Consider the following 21411-nt stretch of genomic DNA (forward strand, 5'->3'; position numbering starts at 1 on the left):
TGCCAATCGAAGCCAGTCAGCCAGCGATTCTCTTGGGCGGAAGTTACGTCTTTCACAGCATTGCTGCTTTCAACTTCTTGGCAATGGTCTGGCTTCTTTGTCATTGTTGTTAGAGGCTCTGCAGTTTGACGTCGTTCAGAATTATAATTTTACCTGATTTGATAAAACTGTAAATACACATCCGGTAAGAATCGTCGCGCGCATCGGTGCCACTTTTTTCCTGAGCTATTTTGCTCCTCATGGGCTGGCTTGATCTTTGCAGAATCTCAAAAATAACTCAGCAAATGTACGAACGCATAAGCCCAAAAAATTCATTTAAAAATGTCGTTGTTTTTCTGCTCTTTTTTTTTTCTCTCTCCCTTCCCTTACCACTCTTCTCACCGAATATGTTTGCTAAGCAAATCCTCGCTTTGAGCACCATTGTCGCTATGGTGTCAGCGCAATCCAGCTCCGTACCCGCCTCCAGGTACTTCATCGATTTTTGACAGCATGATGACGTTCCCGTCGTTTTACAACGCCCTTAGATATTAATCAATCCCATTCATTATTATAGTGGTACACCAACTAGCTCTGGAGTCCTTGCTCAAACCTCTCCTGCTTGGCTCTCTACCGTTACTCCCATGGCTGGCAACGTCCAAGCCGTTCCCTCTGCAGGTGCTGCCGTTCCTACCGGCACTCTTGCTGCCGTCACTATCAACACCGCCGATTACCCAACTCCATGGGAAGTCCCACCCACCAACAGCACTGGTGTCCAAGCTGCCATTGCTGCCATTGACTGGACCAAGGTCCCAGCTGCTCCGGTTCGCACCGCCAATGCTAATGGTGATTTGACTTTCACTGGATACGATGCAAACGCCGATCCTTACTGCTGGTGGAGTGACAGCAACTGTGTCAAGCCCAAGGTCGACTACTTGCCTTCCGATATCTATAACTGCCCTAAGCCAGGTGATTGGGGTTTGACTTATGATGATGGTCCCTTGAATCCTGCCAATCCAGGACAAGCTGATCAATGGGCTGAGCCTCAATTGTATGATTTCTTGGCTGCTCACAACCAGAAGGCCACTTTGTTCTGTAAGTAGTAGCCCAATGTTTTGACAGAAACATAGCAGAAACTAATTAGAAACCGTTTTCTTTCGCACAGACATCGGTTCAAATGTTTTGACTTTCCCTGCTGCTGGTCAAAGAGCCTTGGCTGATGGTTTGACTATTTGCGTCCACACCTGGTCTCACCCTCCTATGACCACCCAAACCAACGACCAAGCCGTTGCTCAATTCTACTGGACTCTTCGTGTTATCAAGGAAGCCACTGGTATTACTCCCAAGTGCTGGAGACCTCCATATGGTGATGTTGATGATCGTATTCGTTCCATCGCTTGGCAGATGGGTATGCGTACCATCATCTGGGACGAAGATACCAATGACTGGAACATGCCTGGTACCGGTGGTGGCAACCTTTCTCCTAACACCGTTGATGGATATTTCCAAGGATGGATTTCCGCTCGCCAGAACGGCACTGACAATGCTAGTGGTCACGTTGTTTTGGAGCACGAATTGAACAACGCTACCGTCTCCATGGCTGAAAAGTGGCTTCCCACTCTCCAAACGACTTTCAATGTTGTCCCTGTCCATGAATGCCAAAACATCTCTCAACCTTACTGGGAAACCGGCTTCATTTATCCTACCGAGGATGCCAGCAATGCTACTACCACTACCAGCATGTCTCTTGCACCTAGTGCTGCCCCCACTTCTGCAAGCGTCAATGCTGCCTCTGCTGCTTCTGCAGGTGCTGACGCCTCTGCCGCTGCCTCTGGCACTGCCAAGAGCGCTGCTGGCAAGTTGGCTGTCGGTGCCTTCACCGTTGCTGCTGTTGTTGCCGGTGCCATGTTCAACTTATAAACAAAGTTGCAAGACCTTCCGTTGTTAAATTTTTTTTTTCGCCAGCCATCGTATAATAGTCAGTTAGAGTTTTGATATCCGCTATGTAACTTTCAATCCTTAAATCCATGTAAAAGTAATCAAATTGAATGTGACTGACTGTTCCCGATGTTCTTTGCGAACTATGTGCTTCCATTGACAGACAATACCGAGTAATGAGAGAATGGCCTGCGTAAGCTAATTAAAGTCAAATTTAGACCTCCGTACAAGTGTAACCGTAGGACATTATCGACAAGGTTACTCTCGCTCGTGAGTACGAACTATCCATAGCGATAAGTGGGACCTTTTGGTATACATAAAATGTATTTTTGGAGCTCGCACAACATCAGGTTATCACAGCTTGTGTCAGCTTTACTTTCATTCAGAGCACAAGCTTTTTTTCCATTTGTCATATTGAAAACCTTTTATCGTGGTGTTATGTAAGCCAAATCGGTTTCGTCAAAATGATGATAATAATATTTTTTTTACTGAAACAACGTAGTACATTCGAGATAAGTTGTTCTACCGCCACTAATTAGGGAATGCCTAGCTAGGATAATAATGGTTGTTATTGATACTTGGGCTGTTATTGGCTTTTGCTACTCTTTGGCGTTTTAGGACTGTTAGGATCCTTGCTCTTTGATAAAGATGCTACTTTTGCTTTCAATGTGTCAATTTTAGGGCCTTTGGTACCAGCTAGATTTCGATTGTATTGACCATACAGTACTTCGGCGCCCTGTGAAATAGATTGAAGACGAGTTTGGTAAATAAATATCCATGTTATCGTTTAATCATGATATCACCTACCCGGAATTGAGGAAGAGCGAGCCACAAAAAGAAAATTGTCTTGATCAAAAACCAATACGGAACCCAATACAATAAAGCATTCAAAAAGTATTCCAACATTTTGACGGCTCCAAAAATGGACCAATAAGTAAGCCATTGGCGGTCATCCGCTGTAGAAGGAGTTTCAATTGCTTTGAACTGGCAAAGGGAAGAGACGCCATGGATACACATGTTAGTCGCCAAGACCTATGGATATAACACCCTACATCAACTCCTCATCATCTACTTACAGAAGCAATAACTAAGTTGGCAAGGTTATTAGTGCGCATTCAAACCTCAGGTGAAGAAGCATAGTCAGAAACTAACTATCTCCACTGGTCCCTGCCTATTTATATTTGCCACCTAGGACGCAAAAGAAAAACGACTACATACCTGGATAGATCCATGCAACAGCATCGGTGACGAGCTCTCCAGCAATATTGAAGACAATCAAAACCAATAGGATTGCCAAACCACCGAGGAACAAATAGACTTTGTCGATCTTAGTCTGAGCTTCTGCGTCTCGAAATACTTTATGCTTCGATAGCTCTGCGTCTAAATTCGCATGCTGTTTTCTAGCTTGGACTTGGACGTCGTCGAGAGTGTACATGGTGTTGGGTGGTTCTTCGTTTGAAAAGAAGGTAAAAGGTGAAAAGGGAAAATTCGGGCCACAGTACGGAATTTGCGTATGACGGCATCAGGTGCGTTTCGATTTTCGGCAAGGTGGGTTTGTCTTGGGTGCCGCTAGGCAAGTGTTGGAATTTTCACGTTTTATTTGACGATTTTCCCATCTTTTGACCTGACAAAAAAGTGGCATAAAGCAGCACAGATTTGCAGTGTATCAATGCACATGAAATGTTGCTTTGTCGTGTACAAGGGCAAAGCTTTTATTCCGCAATTTTCAATGCGTATGGCTCCGCTTTTACTGGGTTCGGTCATATTGATACAAAAGCTGATAGTGTGCTTTCAAAGTAGTATGCTAAATGTCCATGATTGTATCGATAGTATATGGGAAGCATTCAAGCCTGAGGACTTGTTTGGAATGTGCACAGATGAATGAAGCACCACATTCACTTTCTGTACTGATCCAAGCGTACAAACCTGTGCCTGAATGACGTAGTTGTGGAGCGTGTATCAATAAGGGTATTGCATTGGAATTTAAAATGCTGATAAAGGCACATCTTTCGAGCATGTCGCCGTCCGACCCCATCTGCGTGACCATAACCTTTTAAAAGGATGTCTGGCCTATCAATTATCGTTGGCTAAGCGTATGTACAATTTGATAGCAAGACATTCCATCGATGAAAATATATCAAATTTCCATCGGGTTGAAACTGGGCTATGAAAATCTCGTAGTACATGCTCACTTTTGTAATCAGCCTTCAATACAGAATCCATAGTTCATGTAAATCTGCTTCCTGAATGATCAGAAATCTTGAGTTTAGATAGGAGTACTCTAGGCTTTGATACATCGGTCCTCATTTCTGGGTCTTAAAACAGGTTCTATAGCTTAGGCTAGCGTGGCTCAAGTAATTTTAATACCAGAAGTCTTTACGTTATTGGTTGCAGTGCAATAACTTTCCTGCCTCATGTATCAGTAGTATCATTACCCGTGTTGATAATATGCTCTTCTATAGTCAGCCAGAGGAAGTCTGAATCCATGGAATATTGAGAAAGCAAAAAATTTTGGGTTGACAGCAGCACCTGTTGCTGTAAACCGAATTATTGAACTACCGCTTAACGCACCAGGGTGTTACATACCTTTCCGTTATACCGGCCAAAAGAATTTTACAAGAATGCAAACCATTGAGCCTCCGTTAGTTCAGCAAGGTAAGGTGTAATCACTTTTGCAGATCAGTGGTAGTTGCATAGAAGTAATCATTTTCTGTCTTGGCCTAGATGCCAACCATGCCGAGAGCACAGTTGGAAAGGAAGACACCATGAAGAATCTCGAACAGAAACTACGGCACACCGTCCTCCAGCCTGAGCCAGTGATACCTGAAAATAATCTAGATAGCGAAACAAACGGCTTCTCGCAAAAATTAGACCCTATGCTAGACTCGCAAAGTTCAACACCCATCTCCGATACAACGCCAGCAGCGGTGGGTCAAGAAATACCCGCAGGAGAAACTACGCAGGGACTTACAGAAGTACTGGAACCTAGGTCGGTACAACAAACAATAGACACGCGTATAGATCAAATTGAAGCCAATGATATACCAGATGAGGGCCTGGCAAAGGAAGTGCGAGAAGAACAGGTGCATACCGAGGAGGGTACGTCACCAATGGAACCTCAACCTCTAGCTTTGGTACAGGAGGTAGACGAGTATTTATTAAAGGAAATCGATTGGATCGATCCAAACACAGGAGCTGAGAAACGAGTGAAAATCATAACACAAAACAGTAAGTGCAACAATTGAAGTAGCTCCAGATGAAGGTGCTAAATAATCTTTTTGCCACTTTTTACAGAGAATGGGCCCTGCCCACTAGTTGCTATCAGTAAGTACACTGATTTCATCCATGCTTTCATTGAAGCATGCGAAATGGCAGATGCTCACCAAGTTTGCTGTGTGTTTGTATGCGCTCTAGGTAACGTTTTACTCCTGAGGGGAGATATTGAAGTAACCCCGTTTGGCCGTCCATCGGTGACGTTTGAATATATCGCTAGTCAATTAGGAAATTACTTGCTCAGTCGTGCACCTAGTGCTCCCAAGGTATGGATACCTTTTTCCGGTACCTAGTAGGGCGCAAGTGTACCTGCATAGAAACTCAGGTTTGATTGTTTAGTCTCCTACGGAAGAAGTGGATGAAATCGGCAATTTGCAACAAACCAGCGAGGCATTGCCTGATGGACCACAACGACGAAGATCGGCTGATTACTTTATGGATTATCGCTATAATTTGAACAGTGCACTCTCCATGATACCAAACCTTCAGTCCGGGTTAGGTAAGTCGGTTTACTGGGCTTGGCCACCTCTCCTGTATTCTGTACCACCTCGTGGCTCACAGCAAGCTTCTCTACCTTTACTGTTTTGGGGGGATTGGGATAATAGACATCAATGTTTATTTTAATTCAATTAATGGGTTCGAACCAACTGCCGAACTGGCATTGTTCGATCTGTTCGATGTGGACCTTGTACACGGGTGGGTAGTGGATTCGGAGGTAAGCGATTCAATGTTACAGCTAATAGGAAGGAGGTAAATGATATGCTAATTTCAATTTCCGTAAGCAGGACAAGGAGACACAAAAAATTGTGGTCAATCGCTGCGGGTCTTATAATGCTGCGGTTGAATGCGTCATCTCTAGTGATATTGCAAGTCGCCATGATAATTCCAGCTTATCAGAACAGGACAGAACAGAATTGATTCACGCCGGTAAGCCATTTAGTGAATGTCACAAAAAAAAATGTGTATGAAAAGGGGCGGTTGGCTGGCTGACACGGACCTCCACCGGCTGGGTTCGGGCTTTGGTGGACACCCACCCAGTGTTATTTTTACTTTATAATATATTTTGGCGGGACTGGTGTAAGTCTTACACACACTTCTTTGGTTGCTTTAGGGCTTGTCGTTTCACAGTTTTTGGAATCCAACGCTACTCAGCTGACTTATCATGGCCTACAACTTCTCATGGATTCCATTCCAAGGGGGAAGCTTAGCGTACTCTTTCGTAATAATCATGTAAGTGTGAAAAACGAGCACCAATGGTGCATGGTAAAATGGGCGTGTGACCTGAATGGGATTTGAGGCTATCAGGCACCCCTCGCTTGAGTCAAAACAAAAGATGCGCCACTAACATAATGACTGGTCGTTTTCAACCACATTGTTGTTTTTTGTCGCGGGCATTAGTTTTACACGCTGTACAAACACCCTGACTTGGAGCTGCTGTATACGTTAGTCACAGATAGCGGATTTGCTTACGAAAGGGCTCTTGTGTGGGAAAGTCTTCAAGACGTTGATCAAGCTCTGGCCGCGTTTTATGACAGTTGGTTCTGTCCCAGCCATGAGAATTCGCATGGTCTACAGGACGGTGTAGGTTCTAGCTCAGAAGATCAGCCACAAGCCTCTATAACACAACAACAGAAGGATCTGGAGTAAGTTGAATTTTTGTATACCGACACGAGAGGTGGCACATTTTTAATCAACCACTTTCCAGTTACGCTTTGGCGCTGAGCCTGAAGGAACATCATCCACCCACTTCAGATGATCAACCAGTGCGGGCTCCCAGAAAGCGGGCGAAGAGGCCCGCCAGCTGCATTGTGTCTTGATATTGGTCACCAACTAGTTGGTAGACTTTTCCGTATATGGCAATCATCTTAAAATTTTGACTTTTAGGCAGTCTCACACCCCGACACAAGGGCAAAAAGTAGGAGCCTGGAATCCTGCCGACCCGGTGATTCTTCTAAAACGTCTAAAGCTGTGTCAAGTGGGAGACAGAAAATCTAGATGATTCTATAAGAAAATAAAATGAAACAACGCCTTTACTCTTTCTTTTCTCTATTAGGAGAATTGGAGGATTTTAAATCGGGTTTTATTTTTATATCGAGTTAAGTGTTGAAGGCAACGGGGATTCTAAACAACAAAATTTGCCAAGTGACGAAAGCGGCGTCGCATAGGAAGCACAGTGTAAAAAAAAAAAAAAAAAAAATGCAGTCCGACTGGGAGTGTTCCCTATATTTGCCGTCCACCCTCGTGCTATAGATTGAATGATATGGAATGAAGTGGGAGAAAAAGAATAAATTTTTAATTGATTCATCATTCTAACAACATTCAAGCGATCGGTTAACCGCTTTGTTCTCAAAAAGCTCATAGATCCAGAAAGATCCTTTCTCCGCAATACACAAATTAGGCGCTATCTTCCATCTCACTGGGTCGGGTATATGTGACGTGAAAGTCCAGCGCGTGCTTTGATTCGTCGATCAGCTTTCTTTTCTCGTATGGACCTTTTTTTTAGACCTTCTAGTCTTTGAGCTTGAACCAACTAAGCAATCTATAAATTGTCCATTTGCCAAATTCCTCATTGGCGTGGAATCGTCCCGTGACTTGAAGACGACTTCGCTCAATTCATTTAGCATCTTTTTTTACATCTCTTGGCAGCTGGCTTGCTTTGCTCATTACCCAAACATTTCAACTTTTTTTTTTTTCCAGCCAGCCCGTCCCCATTGGAATCTTTTTCTTCCATATTCTCTTTTTCTTTACAACATCTCTCTAACTCTTTCTTACTTGGAGTTCATTCTTCTCGCCCTATACATACTCAGGCCCTATCCTATTAGCCACCCATCTTTCTGCGTTACCTTACTTCCTCGCAAACCCTATCTATCAACACTTTTAGAGACGATCCATTCACCCACGCCCCTAAACAGCAATTTGGTCCAGACAACGCTGCTGAGCTGAAATTCTATCCTTGCATGCGAGCTGGTAAACGTAATAATCAGGGATCAGATCGAGATTCAGTTTCTTCCACTTCCTCTACGAAATCGGAAGATGCTCTCTCAAGTTCCATGATTTCGCATGACCGGAGTTCTGTATCTCTTGCGCCCTCATCCACAACCGCTGACCCTATGCCATTACCAGTGCATAAGACTCAAGCTGCATTTGTGAACAAGTTATACAGGTAAGCGTCTGTTGCTGACCACCACCAATTCTCTCTTCTCCTCCATTGCTGAACTGGCTTGTTTTTATTTTAATTTCGTAGGATGTTAGAAGACCATGAAATGCAGGACCTCATCTCATGGTCGCAGTCTGGAGACCTTTTCAGCGTCTCTAACCCCACACAATTCTCAAAGGTGGTCTTACCACAATATTTTAAGCATAACAACTGGCAAAGTTTCGTTCGTCAGCTCAACAGTACGTATATCACTTCTCCTCCTTAATCATCGCCAAATGGTACATTCACATCATGGTGAATTTTTTTTTTTGGAACCCTCCCCCCTCGCTTTTCAACCCGCCTCACCCTTGCTATCCCTTCTCATAGTGTATGGATTTCATAAAGTCAATGATATGATACATCATTCCAACATTACCAACGAAAGTCAAGCTTGGGAGTTTCGGCATCCAAGCTTTCGACGGGGTGGCATACAGGAATTACAAAATATAAAACGGAAAAGTGCGATCCGCGCCGATAGATACCCAAAGAATTCTGGAAATAGTTCTATCGCCACCAATGCAGCTTCTAGTCGACTAGCGAATGCTGCCGAAAACCTTCCCACAGAGTTACAAGATGATCAGCAAGACGCGCTTCAAAAGCACATATACGCTATGGAAAGTCAAATAAGAAAATTGGCGCATTCCTATGAGAAACTTCTTGCCGATACCACGGTCTTAAAGAAGGATCTAGCTCGACAGAATCATGTAAGTTTGTTTTCCAATTTAATGGATTGCTTATAACCAACCACTACTAATCGAAAACGCCCTTTTGAATCAGATGCTGACGGATATTGCAGCGCGCGTCAAATTGTACAACAGTAAGTAGTCATTAAAGACACAACGCTTTCTAACATGGCGCTCTAACCACGCCACCTTGCTTTTTTTTTTTTTGTTATCTCGCTACCTCCAGACGAGGAAAGTTCACCAACCTCACAACGTAGTCAGCCTATGAATGGTATGTAATTCCCGTTTTAAATCCCTGATATGATGTTCACTTTTTACGATAACTCATCCCATCTTTTACTTTTCATGCATGTTTAGGTTCATCCGACTCGTCAAATAGTAGAAGCACTTTTTACGAACAGGCACCACCACCGCGACGGCCAAATTATCAAACTTCGCAATCTCAATATACTCACAATACTCAGCACAGTCCATGGAACGATTCAGCCTATAGTTCAACAGGAGAAACAGGATCAAGTATACGAGAACTTCGCTCGGTGTTACCCCCACCAGCAGGCTATACACAGCGTCGCCAAGGATCATTACCGTCTCCGCGGCTACCTTTAAGTCGGCCGTTTACCAAAGACGAATCCGTCAACACGCGGCCAGATCCGTACACGTACGCAAGGGATTCTGCCTCTACAGATTCTAGCGAACACTGGTCTCAGTCAAGCAATGACAAATCTGCACAATTATCACCCATTACAAGATCCTCTTTTCGACCATCGCTACCATCGAGAGGAGCCAGTTCTCCATTCCCCATGAAGCAAAATACTCAGATGGGGCTAGGCCGTGAATCGAACCTGCTTAATGTCACCAATAGGGACGACGCTCCAGGTAAGTCAACATGGCTCGAATGGCTTGAATTTAGTGAATATCGGTGATCTAAAATGATAACCCAGCGTTAATGTCCATTGCAGCTCGCACCGTTGAGGACCATCGACAACCTGAAGATGCCCATAAACGCCGTCGTCTGTAATCCCATTGTCGCCCCAGTTATTAGCGCTATATATAGGAAATAATTCTTCACAGCTCTTATCGCCCAGCCAGACAGACCCACAAAGCAAGCTGCTCCTCTTCGAAAAAAAGGGCCACTCGCGATGTTATGCTCTAGACCGCAACATCCGCCTTTCTCTTCTGGTTTTTTTTTTTCCTCAAAACAATGAATGGAATCTCTGGGCTTTTACTTCTGTTTCTCTCTCCTCGTTAACAGCAGCAATACGTATGTACATAACTCTTCCTCAACTACAAGCTATTCATTTTCATTTCTGTTGCGGTTTTGTTGTTATTCTTTTGTTCTTTTCCTTTCCGCGAACCACAACCTCTTTTATTTTTATTTCACGTACGCACTTAAAAGCGTTTTTACATGATTTATTCAACCATTTAAAAGCTCAATCCCCTCACACCCCAAAAAAAAAAAAAAATTCAAGAACTTCGTACTTTTGCTTTCTTTAGAAGAGAAAAAATTGTAGTAGATTGCGCATTTCAGTCAACAAAGATTTACGAAACCGCCGTGATGCTGTCCCTCTTGATCTAAGCTAAATGCAATTTTAATATGCGGAAGGCGCCTCAATGCTTGCTCATGGCTTGCTGTCTTCCGTAAATGTCAGTTTCCAATTGTTTGGAACGTTGACATGTTTACCATCAATGACAAGTTCTCAGCTGTCAACTGTACTTGCCATTTTGTACACGTACATAACATTGGTCACTGCGTGCATTTTCAAAGAACTCATTACAAATATCTGTATAGGTGGAAGAAACGGATTCAGAAAGCAGCATGCACACTCCTGTTGTCTGCAGTCGTCCACAATGCCTCCTTCTTTTCCTACGGACCCCAAAAAAAAAAAAAAAGGTGTAAAAATCAGAACCGCCATTTTTCTTTTCCTCTCCATCACTTTTTTTTCTTTCCTTTTCTCCCCGTCTAAGTTCCCTCAACCAGTATGGGAGTATGCTTATCGGCTGAGGAAAGAGAGAGCCGGCAACGTAGCCACGAAATAGACAAGCAGCTGGAAGAGGACAATAAGCGACTACAACAAGAATGCAAACTGTTATTATTAGGTATAAAATGCGGAAAAAAATCCCGTATTGTATACGATGAATCTAATTTTCCCAACATCCAAAGGCAGCGGAGAATCTGGAAAATCAACTATTGTCAAACAAATGAAAATTATCCATCAGGATGGCTATTCAACCGACGAACTACTCTCTTGGCGCCTATGCGTCTATAAAAATTTAATCGAGTCCGCCAAAGATCTCCTTAATGCCATGACCACAGTAGAAGCTCAGTTCGAAGTTCCTCATAACCAAGTAGGTGGTTAAAAATAGTTTCATTTCACCATGATGGGGTCAACCTTAGCACATGGTCAAACCACAGAAGGCGGTACCAAGAATGTCCAGCATGAAAAAAACGAGCGTCCGATTGCTTAATGAAGACATCTGCATATCAGCTAAAGTTAAAATGGGCAATATCATCGGCGGAGAACAGCTTTCAAAGGGCATAGACAGGGCAAGGGGTCCTCATAAGCATTTTTCAACCAGAAAGACCCCACCATGTACCCTTTAAACAACTTTATATTTATCCATTAACTTTTTGTCGTTCTCGTCTGTTGCATTTTTAGAGTCACGCACAGGTAATTCAGGATTATGCAACCCCTACCGACCCTAAGCATATTTTCAGCCCGGAAATCATCGTCAGCATTGAAAGTGTATGGCACGATCCCATTATAAAAAGCGTTTTGGATCGTGGTGGAAGTGAATTCTACATTATGGATTCGGCACCTTAGTACGTATGACGGCTTCGAGCTTTTTTGGTTTGATTGTTTCTCACCTTTCTTGTTAACCACATTAGTTTTCTCCTAGTTTTTTATCAGAAGTGCGCCGACTTTCTGAAGCAAACTATGTACCAACTGTAGCTGATGTACTTAGAGCTCGGTTAAAGTCTACTGGTATTTTGGAAACACGATTCACCATGGGCCAGCTCAGCATCCAGTAAGTGCACGGCAGCGGCGTTTTCCTCCCAGTTCATTCAAGTGAATTCCCACTCTCTCTTTTATTTTAGTATGTTTGATGTTGGTGGACAGCGGTCAGAACGGAAAAAATGGATTCATTGCTTTGAGGCAGTGACTTCCATTATTTTTTGCGTGGCATTGAGTGAATACGATCAGGTTCTTCTGGAGGAAAGCAAACAGAATAGAATGCTGGAAAGTCTAATTCTTTTTGAATCCGTCATCAACAGTCGTTGGTTCGTTCGCTCGTCCATCATCTTGTTTCTCAACAAGGTTGACATCTTTAAAACAAAAATATCAAAAGTGCCACTAGACCGGTATTTTCCAGATTATACAGGTACAGATAAGAAAAAACAGGGGCTGGCTGTGAAAAGAGTAAAGGAATGCTACAAAGGGAAAACAGCCCAACTTTCACTTTCTAATCATGCTTTATAGGCGGAAGTGATGTGACAAAAGGCGCTAGATATATACTGTGGCGGTTTAATCAAGCGAACAGAATGAAACTTACCATATATCCCCAGTAAGTACGCTTGATAGGTTGCATGGTTACTAAATGCACAAGACCTCACATTTTAATTTGTGGTTATAGCTTGACTCAAGCGACAGATACCTCCAGTGTAAGTTACTGAGCACTCATTTTCAACGCAAAATGAAATATTGAACTGATCACCTTTTCTTGTATATGCTGTCGAATATCTAGCTCAAGTAAGTAAAACTCATACTTTTTTGTACCTTCAGCGTCACTGCGAAATTTAAAACTAATTATCTCGCTCTACTTCTCTCAACAAAAGAAAAGTATTTCAAGCCCTCGCAGAGACAATTTTGAAAAACTCCTTGGTGGACTCTGGGCTCACCTAATACCCACCGACGGACTGGTTCAAAGGGCAATTAATACCTGCCTCACTACAAAACATGTAACTTTAGAGATGAAAGATTTTTTAATGGCATTTTGAGCTTAGGAAAAAAGCAATACAAAAATTCTGGTGGTGAATTAATTCAAAAATCATTGGGTTATATGGTAGTTTTGAATAAGTGCATATACTTGAGATATTGTGTGTGGTATGAAAGGATAATGTTTGTTCATGTAAGCATAAAAGTTCAAGTAGTGAAGTGTATTAAATGTGGTGGCTATTTCATCAGGGTAAACTGTATAGCTCGCATGCTAGCGTTTGTGTATGTGTGGATGATGGAAAGAGAACACTGGCATGATGAGGAGGTATATGGTTACGGCAAAATTGTCGTCACAGGTATAACATTCTTACTGCCAACCCCAAACTTCTTTTATCCACGTAGCGATGTCTACTTCAACACCATACCACTGTTTAAGGAAAGGGTGTTCCAGCATCTTCTTAGGGCCAGGACGGTCATTGGGATCTTTGATCAAGCTGTTCGGAATAAAGGTAGACATTGTCAGCCTTTCGACTCATTTGCACATCGCCCAGTCTCCTCGTAACATGCCAATCGGTATCTGGAAACTTACCAAGTCGCCACAAAGTCCCTGCATTCTGTCGAGCGATCTTTCCCAATAGTAGGCACAGGCTGCCTTACAATGTAGTCCAGCAGTTCAAAAATCGATAGGTGTGGTTGGCCAGGCGGTGGCAAAGCTGGAGCATTTTGTGCAATTTCGATAATAGTGAGCCCAAGAGACCAAATATCGGACTGAACAGAGTACTGTGCACCTTTGATACGCTCAGGCTAAAACGAAAATCATACTATGAGTACGCAATATGGCATTGACCCGCACATGTAAGGAGAGCTTTGCGAACTTACCGCCATGTAGTACTTAGTACCAGTAAAAGTCTGCGCTAATGAATTGATAAGCTCTCCTGAAACGCCCAAGTCACACAGTTTGATGTTTCCGGCTTTGTTAATGACGATATTCGATGGCTTGATGTCTCTATGAATCACCTGCTTGGAATGAAGATAGACTAGCCCTAGGCAAACCTAATCAAAAGTAAACAAAAATGTGCATTCGTGTCAGTATGACATGGTAAATCCATCGATATAACCGACCTACTTACCGATTCTGCAATTTTGGCCAACACAGGTTCGCCAATAACGCCGCCCAGTTCTTTAGCACGTTTGTAGATATCCTCTAAACTGCCAGCTTCACAATATTCCATACAGATGGCTATGGTTGTGTCGCCGTCATCTAGGAAAGCGCCATAGAATGACACGATTTGAGGTGAATTGCAGGTTTTGAGAAAGGATAGTTCTCTCAGTATTTGCCTTTGGACATCCGGGTCCGGATCTGTTGTAATCGACTATTCAAACAAAAAACGCGTCAGGTATGATTGACACACTTTCTCAGTGATTTTCAGCATACACACACCTTCTTAGCCATGATCAAATTGGAAGGCTTGTGAAGAACTTTCATGACGGTTCCTGAGGCGCCTTCGCCAAGCTTCTTTATGTTATCAAACTCTTCAGGTTTGACTTCACCGTATTGTCTTATAAAAGAGGCTTGCGCAGAAGTGTTGTCCGAGCCATTGGGAGAGCTGGCGGAAGCATTACTAAGTGTGATGCGTGCAATGTCTTCTCTCCACGAGCTAGTGGATTCAAAGGAATGAGACGGCTTTAAGCTTAACGTGGCTTGACTTGAAGAGCTTGCCGACGTAGTAGCTGAAGTTGAAGCCTTGAGATTGATAGGAGCCAAACGCAACCCTGCCGGTTTTCGTTGAAGTTTACTCATTGGCCATGCAGTAGAAAGAGAAGCAGCTTCTGTGTTTGGATCAGCTGCATTGACTTGTTTTTCAAACGTAGCCTCCCCTACTTTAAGAAATGTGGACCTGCCCACCACCCCATTCAAACAGCCTTTCCATTTTATTCAATATGCTTCGTTCAACGTTATGTTATTTATACGCATTGCAGACGACATCTAGACACAGTTACAGTGGTGTTTGGCATACAGCTTAACTTTATCACTCAGCTTTCATGCTGTGCACCGCGCTTGCTACAAACTGTTAGAATTTTTTTTTTTTTTTTTTTCACCAGGGCCAACTAATTTGAAATGCCGACAACCCAACTGCGGCTTGTTCAAAACAGCCAGTGACTCAGAGTCTTAAAAGAAAAAAAAACCTCAGCTTTTTTAGACTTCCATCCACAGCAGTAAATTCATTATGTCTACCGATAAATTCAACTGTCGAATGTACGAGAAGGAGTTCCCAGAGGTTGATGATCTCGTCATGGTGAACGTCAGACAGATCGCCGATATGGGTGCTTACGTCAAACTTGTAAGATAATCAATCCAACGAATCAAACACCTAATCGGAAACTCGAAATTGATCTTGCGTTTTTAGCTTGAATACAATGACAGAGAAGGAATGATTCTTTTGTCAGAATTGTCCAGAAGACGTATTCGTTCCGTACAAAAACTTATTCGTGTCAACCGAAATGAAGTTGTCGTTGTCCTCAGAGTCGACGAAGAGAAGGGTAAGGCTCGTTAAGCTTTTTGTTCATCCGTTTTTCAAAATAACCAACCAGCGTTATTTCATGAAAACCAGGTTACATTGATCTGTCCAAGCGTCGTGTTTCTCCCGAAGAAATATCCAAGTGCGAAGAAAAGTACAACAAAAGCAAAGCTGTTCACTCGATTTTGCGTCATGTCGCAGAGAAGCATGATATTGCCCTCAAGGAGTTGTATGAAACTATTGGATGGCCCTTGTACAAAAAATATGGTCACGCATTTGATGCCTTCAAGATGGCTATTATGTAAGTGTCTCATCACTTTACAACTGAACGCGAACCACTGACAATTAACTCCTGCATATTATCCACCAGTCAACCTGAAGAAGTCTTCGAAGGTATCCAAATGACTGCTCAAGTTCGAGACGAGCTTGTTGGTAACATTAAGCGCCGTATGACTCCACAGCCTGTTAAAATCCGTGCACGTAAGTATACTGCTGTTTACCACATATGATCCAAATCAGCGCGCTTTAACATATCCGCTTTTTCTAATAGAACTCGATTTGCGATGTACCGGTATCGATGGTGTCAATGCCATCAAGGCTGCTCTCACTGCTGGTGAAGCTGTTTCAACTGAGGAAGTCCCCATTAAAGTCACATATCTTGCAGCACCTCTCTATGTCGTTACTGCTGATGCTTTGGACAAGCAGCTTGGATTTGAAGTCATGGAGAAGGCTATCCAAGTCATGAAGGAGACTTTGGAAGAGTTCAAGTGGTCACGATTTAAGGTCGAGAAGGATGCTCAACTTGTTTCTGAAAATGACGATCGCGACTTTGCTGCTCTTATGGCCAAGGCTGAAAAGGAAAACGAACTTGTTAGTGGTGATGAGGATGAAGGCGATGCTGTTGCTGCTGCCAGTGACGATGATATGTGAAAATAGACATTTTTGTTATCTTTTCTCGCTCTTCCCTCTCCTTTCTCATTTCCAAAAAAAAGTGCATTAGAAGTAGGCTTTGATAGTGCCTCATCCCCCTTTCGCATGTCGTATATTACACTATATATAAAAAAAAAAAATAACTATGGCTGTTGAAAAAAAAAAAAAAGAGAAAACATTTTGTTGGTAACTGCTCTGTGCAATTTTGAGCGCTGGTGTCGTTATTTCAATTCCCGACCAAAGTTCCAATAACCAAGTGGATTACGGCCACACTGATAATACCTCCTCTTTTTTTCCTTCAAGTTATTGAAATATGGTGAGCCATCTAACTTTGTTGACATGATATTGATTGCCATCCATTCTATGGATGATGGATGGATAGATAGATATCATCGACTCTGCCAACCTTTGCATCAAGAATGACATTTAGTGGAATCGGCCATCCCACATCTTGTAGACCGACATTTCGAAATATACCGCAACCATTCAACACACACACAAACATAATTCACATATCTTTTCCAATGCTGTGTGTCTTCCAAACATGCAATACGCCGAGACGATAATTTTGCACCTACCTTCCCAGAAAAAGAGACTTTGGTCGACTGTCATATTCATATATCAACGTTTCTCAAAAGAAGCTACATTCCAATCCTTTTGCATGCAATAATCGCTAATATTCTTTTTTACTTTCTTTCAGACCAAGGGTACCACTTCCTTCGGTAAGCGTCACACCAAGTCCCACACTCTCTGCAGACGTTGCGGAAACCGTGCTTTCCATAACCAGAAGAAGACCTGCGCTTCCTGCGGTTATCCCGCCGCCAAGATCCGTTCCTGTTAGTATACCCTTACCATTTTTGTTCTCACCATATGCGTCTTACTTACATTATGGCATATATAGTCAACTGGTCCGTCAAGTCTCAACGTAGAAAGACCACCGGTACCGGCCGCATGCGCCACTTGAAGGACGTCTCCCGTCGCTTCAAGAACGGTTTCCGTGAGGGTACCCAGGCCAAGAAGCAGACTGTTGCCGCCTCTGCTTAATTCCTTTTCAAAACGAAGTAATAAATCAAAAAGTTACAATGCTTTTCTATGTTACGACCCCCGTTCGCCCATTCCCTTTTCTCGACTTGAAACAGACCGACGAGTAAATGGTTGAAAAGCAAAGTGAAAATATTAATGATTATTGAATGGAGGTTGGATATTATACATTTTCTTTTAGTATACTATGCGTGGTATAACTATGCGGCTCAGATGGAGATCCCACTGCCCGAGATCAGAACCATTTTCCATCGCCTACTAGTGAAAGCTCGTTTTGAAGTTCTGAGATTAAGTCAATATTACTTTCCTCGATGCTGAGAGGAGAGGACTGCATGGTAGACGAAAAAATATCTCGGTGCCGTCTATCTTGTCTTGCCATGGCATCTGTCAGTATATTGCAGTAACTGTCGTACTTTATAATCTCTCGTCGAAGATAGTTTAATTTGTTGTGCCAGTTATTGAGAGCCTTCAATTGATTTTGTCTCCTGTTTGCAAACTAATGCGATGTTTTACCAGTGTTAGCAAGGATAGCATGTTTCCCAAAAATTTCATGTCCATGCAGATAAACAACTTGCCTTCGCTTCAATTTTTTTGTCTAGCATGCAATGTGTTTCTAATTGATCGTTTAGTTCGTCGAGATGCTTTCGGAGCTCATTCAATTGGCTGATCTCATCCAAGTGACTGGTGCCCATAGATGGTGCAGGTGGGGTCCATTCGTATACGTTGACAGTATCAGCCGACACACTCCCTTCCAGGAGCCTATCGCTCCAGCCATATTCCATGTTGATGACGCCTCCAGCAGCCGCCGCTCTGCTTTGACGAGCAGCCCAATAGTTGCAGATATCAACCCAGTCATTCACTTCTTCGGCTGAACTGACTTGAAACAAATTAACACCTCCATTGGGAAGCTGCAAAGCAAATACAAATGGTCTTTGTCGGTTGTACCCAGGAGCAGGTAAGGCGTTGGCTAAAGAATGAGAAAGCAGTATTTGATCAAGTAGATGTGTTGATGCCTGAATGTAATAAAGGGGTCAACGTCAGTGGCTAAAGCTATTTTCATCCATAATCTCGTATTTGCATTTTACCTTCCAGTTGCTGCCAATGAGATCAGTCATGGTGGACTCGTTTGTAGGTGGAGCCAACGATGATTGCAAATATGGCGTACTGCCATTCAGACTGCTAAGCCGGAACACACTTTTTCGATTGGCGTTGTCGCTCAATGCTACTCCGGCCACTGCGTAAACGCAAAGTTGGCCATCCTCTGTGTTCAAGAAGATTTCAGACCAATTGCGCTGTCTAGCTTTGATATCAGCACTTTCCAACAAATGTTTTCGGATGGCAAATCCCTGCTTGTTGTAGCGTGAATCATCAGTGGTATCTTTCTGGGTATTTTCGGCAGGGACATCTTCAATTTCACTGTCCTTTGATATACCGGCCAGTGTCACGGTTGCTGAACTGGCACTGTCCGAGATACGAGCAACTGGCTCCGCAGCATTTACTGCTACTGTAGGTGTTTCCGAAGTCTCATCTCCGAGCTATAAAGAAGTTGTTAATTTTGAGCTACAAGTGATATCGCTCAATGTTGCAGCACACTCTACCTGTTCCTTCATCTCAGCGCTAAATGTAAATAGCATGCTGCTTCGCACAGAGCGTCTTATCGAGCCCATACGACGTTTCAGATATCCATTCTTCCTTGCACCCGGCTGCAGTGGCTGAAGAATTTGATTGCCCTTCACGGAAGCATACATATCTCGCAGTAAGCTCTCCATTTGGTCTTCCCATACCTTGCTCAGCTGGATGGCTCGGTTATTCTGTTCCACTGGTGTACGAGTATCACGAACGGTCATCATAGTGTTTTTGACAAAAGCTGACCGAGTCATTCTAGTATGGCTACCCTGCGCGACGTGCAAATCTGTGTTCAAAAGCAATAGAGAATATACCACGGCATAGACAACATCTGCAAAGATATATGTTAAATTTGGTAGTCGACTTTTACTGCAATTTCTCGCCATGAACATACCTGAGGTACCGAAAAGGCTATCTGGATTACAGGCCCAATAACGTCTTGCAAACACCTCAAGCACTCTATCAATGACCTGTGCTTCTGCTTTAAGATACAGCTTGCTGCATAATTTTCTGGTGCAAATAAAGCCCATTAGTCCCAGTAAGCCAAATGTAATATTTTGCTTGTTTCCACACAATCCACATGTTTTCATGCTTACCTGAATGCCGTATCCAGTCGCATATGTGAGAAATCGAATTTCTTCATGTACAAGTGTAGCGCTCTAGCATTCAGACTTTTGCTAAATGGACGGAGATAACTTCATGTCAGATACCGGCATTTTGCCATATTTATACTCATTCACTAACCTTTGTCCGAGCCATTCTGTCATAGCCTCTTTCTCTACAAATGACTCGTCCTCGTCCCATAGAGCCTCAGCGGCTCGAGCAGCGTCATCTTCGTCTTCATCTGCCGATACTGGGGTGATCTCGAATTGTGGGGCGGACAATTGTCGCGGGTCCTTAAGGTCGGTGATTTCTAAGGACTCGTTACCCGCCATTAAGTCATCGAAACTTTTGGAAAAACTGTCAACGAAAAATCGAACCTCCTTGGGAGTGGAGACAGCACTAGAAGGTGACAGGTGAATGTCGGGTACAGAGACTAATGGCGTAGGTTTCTTTCTTTCATTAATTTTTCCTGTCTCAGTTTTGTCACTGTTTGTGTCGGTTTGCATATCGCGAATGAGCGAGGATCTTAACCCTTGTAAACTTTGCAAGCTGACCCTCTTGTTTCCCTCCAAGCTAGACCTCTTCCATTCAAGCATGGCTTTGACTAGACTATCGGGGGGTGGGGCCTTGAGGTCAAAGCTGTTCCTCTTCACCGGTTCGTCCATGATATTCAATACCAGACCTCCGGCACTACCGAAATTGTGTCCACTAAGGCGTTTTGATAATTTTGCTTCTGCTTTAGCTCGCTCCGCTTCCTCGGGTTCAAGTGCGTCAACGAAATCATCGCTATCAAGATCCGAGTCACTCGACACATCATCCAGTGCAGAATACATGCTCGCAGATTCATACTCGGTAGAAGTGGCTGTGGCATTGGACTGGGTGGATCTTCTTGCGTCGTTACTAAGATCCATACCGGTATTAGGCACCAACGGTAAAAGTTCACATTGAAACTGTGAAGGGGCGACGAATTGCTGACCATTAGTATGAATAGCTGTTTCTGTAGTGGTAGGTACAGTGTGATCATGGTGCAAGTCCTCCAAAGCTGCTTTGCTCAATACATGGGTTTCACGAACGCCACCTTTCGTCTCGTTTAACATGCGATTGACACCGCCATCTGATGAATTATCGACCTTCAATACTAGTGGTTCATCCACAACAGCTTGAATATCTTCGGAGCCAAATGTGTTGTAAATTGACATTGTACCATCTGACTTTCTTTTGTCGAACTCCACCGACTTTTCAGTTGGCTGCGCCTTTCGTCTGAGACTCGAAGTTCGTACTGGAGGATGGAACTGTTCGCTTACGGACTTGTGCATGATTGGGCGACTGTTCATGGTCACTCCAAGCGGAGCTACCTTGTTCTGTGTATTACCTTGAGCGAATGAATGCAAAAGCTGCTTATCAACATCAAAGTATGGGGCAGATGTTGAGGTTGTCATTTGAGGTGGTGGCCGAGAAACCAAATGAGAGTTCGCGTAGGTATGTGTTGTCTCACTCTTGGAAGTGGAATGTGGTGATAATACGATAGGCGGGCTGATATGATGTGGTTGCTCAACTGGTTTCCTACGTATCCATTCCCATCCTTTGCGCATAGTACTCTTTTGAAGTTTACAACCAAAAAGAGATAATATTTGATATGTCAGTGTTACAGAGCTCGGTGACCACCCATATGATTGTCCGAATTTTTTTTT

The 21411-nt window shown here is 43.3% G+C and overlaps 10 protein-coding genes across 10 annotated transcripts; 7 read left to right on the forward strand and 3 right to left on the reverse strand.

Annotated features, from left to right (window-relative positions):
- The first annotated feature begins 1 nt into the window (after window position 1).
- K450DRAFT_243466 (uncharacterized protein) lies at window positions 2-2144 on the forward strand. The gene is made up of 3 exons (XM_051589426.1): window positions 2-466; window positions 554-1071; window positions 1142-2144. The coding sequence occupies exons 1-3, from the start codon at window positions 240-242 to the stop codon at window positions 1894-1896; spliced, it is 1500 nt and encodes a 499-aa protein (XP_051444247.1). The 5' UTR covers window positions 2-239; the 3' UTR covers window positions 1897-2144.
- Window positions 2145-2476: 332 nt separating this feature from the next.
- Window positions 2477-3533, reverse strand: K450DRAFT_243473 (uncharacterized protein). The gene is made up of 4 exons (XM_051589427.1): window positions 3129-3533; window positions 3045-3051; window positions 2722-2898; window positions 2477-2650 (listed from the first exon to the last, which is right to left on the reverse strand). Exons 1-4 carry the CDS (start codon window positions 3347-3349, stop codon window positions 2501-2503), a joined length of 555 nt encoding a protein of 184 aa, XP_051444248.1. The 5' UTR covers window positions 3350-3533; the 3' UTR covers window positions 2477-2500.
- A 715-nt stretch (window positions 3534-4248) lies between these two features.
- Window positions 4249-7278, forward strand: K450DRAFT_243482 (uncharacterized protein). Its single transcript, XM_051589428.1, has 10 exons — window positions 4249-4569; window positions 4639-5142; window positions 5209-5238; window positions 5329-5453; window positions 5527-5686; window positions 5793-5902; window positions 5973-6114; window positions 6299-6417; window positions 6586-6830; window positions 6893-7278. The coding sequence occupies exons 1-10, from the start codon at window positions 4536-4538 to the stop codon at window positions 7002-7004; spliced, it is 1581 nt and encodes a 526-aa protein (XP_051444249.1). The 5' UTR covers window positions 4249-4535; the 3' UTR covers window positions 7005-7278.
- A 401-nt stretch (window positions 7279-7679) lies between these two features.
- On the forward strand, window positions 7680-9291 carry K450DRAFT_243493 (uncharacterized protein). Its single transcript, XM_051589429.1, has 4 exons — window positions 7680-8350; window positions 8432-8583; window positions 8711-9087; window positions 9161-9291. Exons 1-4 carry the CDS (start codon window positions 8145-8147, stop codon window positions 9206-9208), a joined length of 783 nt encoding a protein of 260 aa, XP_051444250.1. The 5' UTR covers window positions 7680-8144; the 3' UTR covers window positions 9209-9291.
- An 83-nt stretch (window positions 9292-9374) lies between these two features.
- On the reverse strand, window positions 9375-9995 carry K450DRAFT_243498 (uncharacterized protein). The gene has a single exon (XM_051589430.1). The coding sequence runs from the start codon at window positions 9646-9648 to the stop codon at window positions 9403-9405; it is 246 nt and encodes an 81-aa protein (XP_051444251.1). The 5' UTR covers window positions 9649-9995; the 3' UTR covers window positions 9375-9402.
- A 1-nt stretch (window position 9996) lies between these two features.
- K450DRAFT_243499 (uncharacterized protein) lies at window positions 9997-10617 on the forward strand. Its single transcript, XM_051589431.1, has one exon. It carries the CDS (start codon window positions 10330-10332, stop codon window positions 10558-10560), a length of 231 nt encoding a protein of 76 aa, XP_051444252.1. The 5' UTR covers window positions 9997-10329; the 3' UTR covers window positions 10561-10617.
- Window positions 10618-10999: 382 nt separating this feature from the next.
- K450DRAFT_243501 (uncharacterized protein) lies at window positions 11000-13005 on the forward strand. The gene is made up of 9 exons (XM_051589432.1): window positions 11000-11163; window positions 11228-11412; window positions 11724-11887; window positions 11965-12093; window positions 12164-12447; window positions 12546-12630; window positions 12700-12727; window positions 12811-12815; window positions 12902-13005. Exons 1-9 carry the CDS (start codon window positions 11046-11048, stop codon window positions 12966-12968), a joined length of 1065 nt encoding a protein of 354 aa, XP_051444253.1. The 5' UTR covers window positions 11000-11045; the 3' UTR covers window positions 12969-13005.
- A 2169-nt stretch (window positions 13006-15174) lies between these two features.
- On the forward strand, window positions 15175-16627 carry K450DRAFT_243507 (uncharacterized protein). The gene is made up of 5 exons (XM_051589433.1): window positions 15175-15343; window positions 15410-15542; window positions 15614-15821; window positions 15891-16000; window positions 16071-16627. The coding sequence occupies exons 1-5, from the start codon at window positions 15230-15232 to the stop codon at window positions 16448-16450; spliced, it is 945 nt and encodes a 314-aa protein (XP_051444254.1). The 5' UTR covers window positions 15175-15229; the 3' UTR covers window positions 16451-16627.
- Window positions 16628-16994: 367 nt separating this feature from the next.
- On the forward strand, window positions 16995-17494 carry K450DRAFT_272262 (uncharacterized protein; the record flags this gene model as incomplete). The annotated part of the gene is made up of 3 exons (XM_051593045.1): window positions 16995-17057; window positions 17151-17286; window positions 17352-17494. The coding sequence occupies 3 exons, from the start codon at window positions 16995-16997 to the stop codon at window positions 17492-17494; spliced, it is 342 nt and encodes a 113-aa protein (XP_051444255.1).
- Window positions 17495-17631: 137 nt separating this feature from the next.
- K450DRAFT_243513 (uncharacterized protein) lies at window positions 17632-21411 on the reverse strand. Its single transcript, XM_051589434.1, has 7 exons — window positions 19862-21411; window positions 19714-19794; window positions 19512-19627; window positions 19090-19448; window positions 18577-19026; window positions 18067-18504; window positions 17632-17987 (listed from the first exon to the last, which is right to left on the reverse strand). The coding sequence occupies exons 1-7, from the start codon at window positions 21310-21312 to the stop codon at window positions 17727-17729; spliced, it is 3156 nt and encodes a 1051-aa protein (XP_051444256.1). The 5' UTR covers window positions 21313-21411; the 3' UTR covers window positions 17632-17726.

This window comes from Umbelopsis ramanniana, assembly GCF_025399195.1.
Source record: "Umbelopsis ramanniana AG unplaced genomic scaffold K450scaffold_31, whole genome shotgun sequence".
NCBI classification, from domain to species: Eukaryota; Fungi; Mucoromycota; class Umbelopsidomycetes; order Umbelopsidales; family Umbelopsidaceae; genus Umbelopsis; species Umbelopsis ramanniana.